General features: G+C 33.2%; 1 protein-coding gene across 1 annotated transcript; it reads right to left on the reverse strand.

The window, feature by feature from the left end:
• Positions 1–322: 322 nt before the first annotated feature.
• LOC134264719 (heat shock 70 kDa protein 12A-like) lies at positions 323–7,087 on the reverse strand. The gene is made up of 5 exons (XM_062746984.1): positions 4,514–7,087; positions 3,650–3,973; positions 3,110–3,337; positions 2,827–2,995; positions 323–2,650 (listed from the first exon to the last, which is right to left on the reverse strand). Exons 2-5 carry the CDS (start codon positions 3,899–3,901, stop codon positions 1,590–1,592), a joined length of 1,710 nt encoding a protein of 569 aa, XP_062602968.1. The 5' UTR covers positions 3,902–3,973; positions 4,514–7,087; the 3' UTR covers positions 323–1,589.
• Between the last annotated feature and the right edge of the window lie 1,353 nt (positions 7,088–8,440).

The raw sequence follows: 8,440 nt of genomic DNA on the forward strand, positions 1-8,440 counted from the left end.
GCCACGAATTGCATCGCTTCACAAATATTACTACTGAACTATTCCTTAACCCTGAAATCAATTCCAGATGAACCAATATTTTTTTCCTAAAACCACGAAAATTTGACCCCTTGAAAATATGTGATTTAACAGTATGAAGGTTAAAATTTTCGAAATAAAAAGAATTAAAGATGTTTTTGCACTGTTATGAATAGCGCACTATACTTAAAATTAGGAAAGATAGGAAAAAAACTAGGTTTACGTTATGAATAAAATGAAAATAAAGTACATTCTAAAAGCAAAATTTCCTAATATACATATATATTGTACATATAAGGAAATTGTATTAGAAGTATATATATTGAAGGTAAATGCCAATAGGGTGCTATAAATATAGAATAGAACACATGTTTATACATATAGTAATGAATAAGACTGTTATTTTAACGTCAACATTTTAAATTTACATTAAGCTGATGTTTGAATGATTTTACAAAATAATACTCCTTGGCCCTGAGTAATTCTTCATTATCTTCCTAAATTAAATGGAAATATCGAAAAGTTTTCATTCGGTCATGACTCCAAATGTTCACTACAAGGCATAGTCATGACAGAGGAATTCCGTATTTGTTGCTTTTTGACTCTGATGCGGTCAGCTAGATTGTTACCGGTCTGTCAAATGTAGTTTTCCCAACATGAAGTACAAGTCATACACTGTACAGCATAAAAAGCTTTAGATTTGCATGATACCAGGTATATTGGCTTTAACGGTATGTTTTACAACATTTAAATGTAAACCTCTCCCCTGTTTTAAATAAGGACATCATATAGGGTGTCCATACATTTGGCTATTGTATGTTTGTCTGCATTTGACTAAAACCTGGCTCTGTAAGGAGTTTCTTCCCTTTGAGGGTTGGAGCCGGCCTTGGATAGTGTTCTTCGGGTCATTTATAATTCCTTTTAATTTGTAAAAGGGGAAAACACTGTTCTATAGAGTTTTATGTTTAACGACAAGTATGATTTCCTTATCGTTTGCCTGGGTCCCTAGTCTAGTATAACTCCGGATATCTGCAGTTTGTATTTACTTGGCCCTTGCAAGAAAGACGTCTAATAAAGATTGATGTTTTGTCTAAGTAAAAACGTTTTCAATTCCTATAGACAGACATTCTGGTTTCATCTATGACGATACTAAACACGTCTTGCCATATTGAAGGGTATGTAACGTATAACAACTAACGGATGGTAGAAAATAAATGCAAGGTTATGGTGGGAATGCGTTTTCTTGGAGTAAAAATCTGTTATGATTTTACGACTCTTCTTATATATAAGGATATCGAAAAAGGGTAGTTCTTATCCGCTCTTTTTTACAACGTAAATTGAAAAGATGGGTGCAGATTTTTGAGAATAGTATGAAATTCTTGCAAATTTTCCTTTACTGTGTTACAGAAAAATGAAATAATCGTCTAAATATCGCTTCCAGTTAAAGAGTATGTATTGGCCAAACTGATTTCCAAACGGCGAAAGCGCTAAGTGAATAAATTAAACCTGAACTTCATTTTTTTTTATTTATGTTAAAAATATACGTGTGTGTTTTTCTTTTTTTTAGATAACTATCCTAAGAAATTGACCTTTTTGCGGGTAATATTTCTAGTTCTTTTTTCCCATGCTTCTATCTCTAGTTCTGTTCCACTAAAGTTGAGGCAAACTGAAATTGTACCGTCTTCTCCAGGATTTCTCGGCTTCACATCAAGCTTCATGACACCAACTAAGTGGCAAGATGGGTCGTTGACATATTTTGGATATTTCTCTGTGGATGCATAAAGCTCTAGAATTATTACCACTTGGTCATTGTCAAGTGGATGATAATCTTTAGGTTGTTGAAATTTTCCGACTTCTAGCATTTCCCCTATTTCAACATGTTTATCAAAGACATCATCTATGTAATATCGATTACCGAAGCACGTTTTTCTCCTTGTTTCGTCATCTTTGCCATCAATAAAGGGTTTTTGTTTGGCGAAGCCATAAGTGTATTGACAAATTCTTGATCGAATTATTGTTGGGTTGAGTCCAAACTTCACAGCTCCCTTCAAGACTGCGAGAGATGGGTCCTCTGGTACAAGAACCTTTGAATAACTAAAATGCTCTCTGAGCATTTTAATAAGATAGGGTGATTCTGCAAGACCACCAACAAACAGTATAGTATCTGTATTGCCCCCATGTTCTAAAATTGTTTCAATACAATTTTTGATTTTCCCTAGAGAGCCTTCGAAAAAAGACTTAAAGATTTTCTCTTTTATGTACAATTTATCGTTCTTGATTTCTACGTCTTCTCCATAGCAGAGAGGGTTTATTCTTTCCTGAAAGTCATGATCTTTTGATTTCGTGTATTCTTCCACAAATAAAAAGGGAAAACCGATGACAACTCTATCGTGATCATTATGTTCTCCAATGGTTCTCTTTTTGCGTTCAAAATTTGTAAGCATTTCAAACCAACAAGATGGATGTTTTTGTTTTACCGCTTCCAGAATATCTTTTCCAAATAACTTTTCGAGAAATACCAAATATTTTTTATTGACCTGGTTTCCTCCGAAATCTCCACCGCTGGCTTTGTATAGTTCCCGAAGTCCTCCTCCTTCAAGCAAATGGTGAAGAGTTATGTCAACTGTACCACCTATAAAGAAAATATTTAAAATGAAATGCGAGCAGTAATGCTAACAATAAACAAAATTATTTTCAACTTTAACAAATAAAGAAGAAAAATTGTAAAAATCATTATTTCTATGAACTATTGAAAATAATTTTAGAGTATTTGTCTATTTTTTCTAGATAAAATATAGTTTTTATTACCTCCCATATCTACAACGAGATATGTTGAATTGTCTTCGAGAGGTTGGAGAGTTTTCTGTCCGGCTCCAATTCTGTCATTTGATAAAACATACGCTCCTTTTTCGCGACATAACACACTGGCTGCTTCTGGTTCTAGTGCAATAGATAGTTGATTGGCGGGTATACCGGCCTATTGAATTTACTATGAATCATTCTTCACAAAAAACAAAAATTATCTCAACAACATGAGGATAACACATTTAAAGTTTAACAATAATATGTGAAATGGAAACTCATAACATACCTTTTCAGCCGCCTCTCGCATGAAGCATTTAGCTCTCAGACTCCAAATGGCTGGCACAGTTAATACCCAAAATATTTCTTTTTTCTCAATAAATGATGATCCAAAATGATGGGTCAAGTTTGACATTAGATGATTTGAGAAGAACTCAATTACACTTGAGAAAACGATGATAGCTGGTAAAGTTTTCCGACCCGTAATATCTGGAATTTGCGTATTCAGTGATAAGTCCTAGAAAAGAAAAGCATATTTGCATTTAACAATAACATAAGGACTGCACATCTGGATTTTATAATTCAATATTAATTGTTGTATACAATTTGCAGCGAATGTTTCTAAAAAGACAGCATTTTAATACTGTTTCAAAATGTGAAAATTACAAAAAAGGGATTAGACAACTATTTCATGGAAAATTTTGCTAGCTACACCTGTTTTGAAATTTAGATCTTTTGTTCTTTTCACATAAAAAAATAACTTAATTCACACAAATATCATTTACACTCTACTCTGTAATTAAAACAATAATTAATATTAAACAAATACCTTTCTTTGATAAAGCAGCATTTTGAAATCCTGAAAAAAATAAAACTTCTCGAGATCCTCATCATTTGGATTATCTTGCATGTATGTATTGGCTTCGTATCCAAACTTGAGGAATGATCCATCTGGTCCAAACAAAACTGCTGTAGGTACTCTGTTTGACATTGTTCCATTGCCAGGCCACCTTGGTGAATGAATTGGTGAATAAATTGGGGGTTCTGAATAGCTCGAACTGTTCGAATCCTTTGTAAACATGTACGCATATCCGCTGTATGTAGTACCAAAGTCTATGGCAGCCACTACAGAATAACTGTCTCCCCGTGATGTCTGAAAAATATAAGAAGATCGTTTCATATATTTATCATTTTCCTGTCAAATTTTGATATTATATATTGCTACATGTATAATATCATATATCTAGCCGTGGAAAAATTCACTCTTACACTTGCATGTTACACTGTGCTATGGGTATAATATTTATAACCGTAACAATTGATTGTGTTACAGAGCTCCTAAGGAGTTAAAGCCCCTCCCCCCGAAAAAAATAGAGACAAATTATGTCATCCAAAATAATGGAACAGAATGAACTAAATGTGCTAATAATTTAAAAAAAAAGGTGGAGTAGTCTCCTCTATTTCGCGATGTTCCATACATGTTTTAGTCCTTGAATGCTATTCAATCGTCATCAACGATTGCTCATTTTTCCGTGAATTTAGTAAGATCCTCTATGTACATTTATAATGATAGCTGCATTATGTGAACAAAGGTTTTTAATTGTAGAAGGTACTTATATTCGTAGTGAAAGAGTTTAATTTTTAAACCGATGATTAAGTGTTGATTATTTTTAATTATACATGCATAACTTACATCTACATGAACATGTTTGATTTCGTCATAAACATGAGAGCTGCCACCTGGATTTTCACGCTGTAGCAGAAGAAAAGTAACATTAGTCAGATCTCCACCTCTGTCCGACTGTATGTCTCTGTCTGTTTAGTTGTATAAAGGCAGCTTTGATATAATTGAAATAATTCGATTATTTTATGCTTAATCAACACTTATCAATGAAGATTGGTTCACGTTTATAAATTTAATAGAAACCTACATTTGAATATAAAAAACAAAGAATTTGGAAAAAAGTCTGTAAATCAGATGTTGGAAATCTGTAACTATTATATGTGTACATACTTTACCAAAAGAAAGTATGAAACTTCAGAAAATAAAACACTTCATATTTTGATCATAGTTTAATGATATAAATATAGGATCACCCATGGTTTGTAGCTGGATATGAGTTTTATCCAAGGAGTTGTGTGTTTTTTATCCCCGAGCCTTGGATAGGGGATAAAAACACACAACGAGTTGGATAAAAGTAAAATCCACCCACAAATAATTGGAGATTCTGTTTATCCCATGTTTACATGTAATACTTCACAACTAATATTTTACACTGATTTCTAATAGGACTCTTCTTTATTTTACTTCAACACGCTAACACAAAAGACATTGTGACGTCATAACTGCACTGAAATGTGGGATATTTAAGGGATGTTTTTAAGTTTTGTGTGAGTTATTGGTGTGTGAATCACACAGACTTGTCACGTAGGCATATTTCATGAAGCGCTAGCGTTTCATGAAAAATATGCCTACGTGCAAGTCTATGTAATTCACACACTAATAATTCACACTAAACTGAAAAACATTCCTTATATTAACATTTTACATGTTTGGAAGCAACTAAAATATACTCAATATTTTAATTTCTCGCTGTCCTATTTCGCTGCATTTTTACTAACGTCGCTGTAGCCTCATTGTGACGTCACGTTAAGGCACGTTTCTCCGTGTATATTTCTACGCGTGAGTCTACACAAAAATGACTTTAAAAACAATTTCACAGTTGGCTTAGTAGAAGAACACAGCGAATGTAAAAATATAAAAAATATCCAGTGAGTCATATCAAAGGGACAAAGGGGGTAAACATGGGATAAATTATGTTTTTTAAAGTTTGCAAGTTTGATATGCATTTTTGATTAGAAAAGCAGATGTCTTAGAGATTTCTCACCGACCAGGCTACAGAAATTCGATTTGTACCGCAAAATGAAATGTGAAAAGTACATAATGAAAGGGAAACATGTATAAAACCCTAGCATGTCGTTCCTTTTTAAACATTGTGATGAAAGATCATTGAAAACAAAGAAGCTGAAAATACATCAATTACATGCATTACAGAAAAAAATGACACTTCGAAAACTGGGAATTCGCCGCCTCCAACCGAAGACGGCTTCTCAGATTGATTCTAGATATTTGCGAACCGAATTGAATGTAAAACTAACAAGTTATCAATAGCAAATACTTTTATTAATCACAAATATCGTTTTAATGGTTCATTGATAAAATGTACAATCAGATGAAAAAACGAGATTTGTCTTGATTTCGTGCTTTTTAAAATCTTGCAAGTTCTGTATCGAAATGTAGAGTGTCGTTTTCTTTTCATCAATATTAATGAGTACTTAAAACAATGTGCTATTGATTCATCTCGATCGGTTCGCATGCATTGAAAAATCAACTCTGCTTGGAGACGGCCAAATTTCTAGTTTTTGTAATGGCAATACTAATGTCGCCGGTTCTGACGTTTTCCGCGAACGTAAAATATCAAAATACTAAAAAAGCCTGAAAAACGTCGGATTTCTTTTTAGCCATAATTTTGGATGTCTATTGTTTGAGAAAAGGGTAATATTTGTCAAAGTAACAATTTTCTTAATTTTTTTTTTTTAAATAATTGATTATTAATTAAGCAGAATGATTTTTTCTGGTGCATTTGAGAAGAAATTAGTTCAAACTGTTTTCAAGTGTTTCAGCTAGGGAGAAAAGGAGGGGTGCTGCGCCCCGCCCTCTAATCAGCGCGCCCCTTTGCCTCTGACAAGCACCCCTGTGTCCCTTGTGATTGACCAATATCATTTTAACTGTCCTTTTAACTCATTAGAATAATTAGTGTGTTCCAAGGCAGAGTACTTAAGGCTAATTAATAGTTCACACCTCCTTTCATAGACGATTATTACGTAATGAACTCGCATTACGATACCTGTATATACAGTACATGTGTCCACTATCAATTACAGGTGATTTGGTAATTGCTTTGATCAATTGACAGTCTGAATTAGGGTTAAAAGCTGAAATACTCTTACCTGGTAAAGAATGTCGAAGTTAACTCTTGTAATCTAAAACAAGAGTTTTGTCCTATAGAGTTCCAAAAATAAATCAGAAAGTGACAGAAGCATGAAAAATGACCTTCAATATTCAAATATAAATTGTTGATTTCTTTTCTGAAAATGATTGAATTTAACATCTTAATAGCAAAGGAACATGTAAAAATAATTTTTTACACTCTTGAAGATATTTCACAGATATAATAAATGTAGTTGTTTTCATTTCATTACAGACGTTTCAAATCTTAATTATCTGTCACTTACATTATTCAAAGATAAATCAAACAAGAGATATTGACATTTAATTGTTATTTTGATAACAACTGAATAAATACTATTATGCCTTCCATATAATAATAGTGCAAATTTAAAACCAAGTTTCCCGCAGCTCTGTTATTTTTCAGATTGAATGAAAACCAAGAATGAGTATTGTTGTAAATATGTCATTTATTAATGACACAAATGAAACACATGAAATTTGGGAGATCCTATGACTTTCTACAATTTGTATCTACACCTTGTTATGGATCTCCCAAAGCTTAAAATAACATCATGACAATACTCAAAAAACGCAAATATATCAAACATTTAAGCTGAAAAATAAGGTGGCAACAAACAATAGGCCACCAAAAATCCAACTACATTGGATTTTCCGCCACCCAAGGGAAACAACCCACGTACATGGACAACATAGGAGAAAAACCTTAATAATCTTAATATATATGTTAAAGAAAAGATTCTCGCTCTGAATAATAAATGATGGCCAGCAACCCCTGTAACTTACCACATTTTGATTGCATTTATATAAATCATGATAAATGATAAACAATATTTCTAGTACAAAGGTTTAAAATATTTGTATTTATGTAATAAAACAACATATCAGCAATGGTTAATTACAATTAATTAATAACATTGCAAACAGTAAATTAGTCTATACAAATGATTTGCAGTAAACATTCCAAATGCCCGAGTCCTTTATTTCATGCTCCAATTTGTTATTTACTCTCTAATCATCCATTGCAGATGACTGAAAGTAACTCAATGGTAATAAATTGTAGGGGGAAGGGGATGACAGACCCCATCTGAACCATCTTAATCTGACCTAAGGACAACCTTCATGAACATGTCAGACATAATCTGACCCATTTACAGCTTATCTTGGGACAACTTACACGAACATGTAAGACATAAACTGACCCATTTACAGCTTATCTAGGGACAACCTACATGAACATGTCAGACATAATCTGACCCATTTACAGCTTATCTGGGGACAACCTACATGAACATGTCAGACATAATCTGACCCATTTACAGCTTATCTGGGGACAACCTACATGAACATGTCAGACATAATCTGACCCATTTACAGCTTATCTGGGGAAACCTACAAGACCACAACCAGCATAATCTGACCCATTGAAAGCTTATCTTAGGACAACAGGTATACCTACATGAACCTGACAGGCATAATCTGACCCATTTATAGTTAATTAAGGGACAGCCTACATGAAGATGACAAGATTAATTTAACTCATACAAAATTGATTGCAGGACGACCTTTATAAGCAGATGTTTTGTGCTG

The sequence above is a fragment of the Saccostrea cucullata genome, unplaced genomic scaffold (genome assembly GCF_032062105.1).
Source record: "Saccostrea cucullata isolate Sc308-1 unplaced genomic scaffold, CSIRO_AGI_Scuc_v1 ctg2853, whole genome shotgun sequence".
Taxonomy (NCBI): Eukaryota; Metazoa; Mollusca; class Bivalvia; order Ostreida; family Ostreidae; genus Saccostrea; species Saccostrea cuccullata.

Coding starts and splice junctions, on each gene's coding strand:
- LOC134264719 (XM_062746984.1), bottom strand. CDS start 3,901: ATGTTTACAAAGGATTCGAACAGTTCGAGCTATTCAGAACCCCCAATT. Junction 3,338..3,649: donor TGCTGCTTTATCAAAGAAAG/GTATTTGTTTAA, acceptor TTTCTTTTCTAG/GACTTATCACTGAATACGCA. Junction 2,651..2,826: donor TCTCGTTGTAGATATGGGAG/GTAATAAAAACT, acceptor TTTTCTTTATAG/GTGGTACAGTTGACATAACT.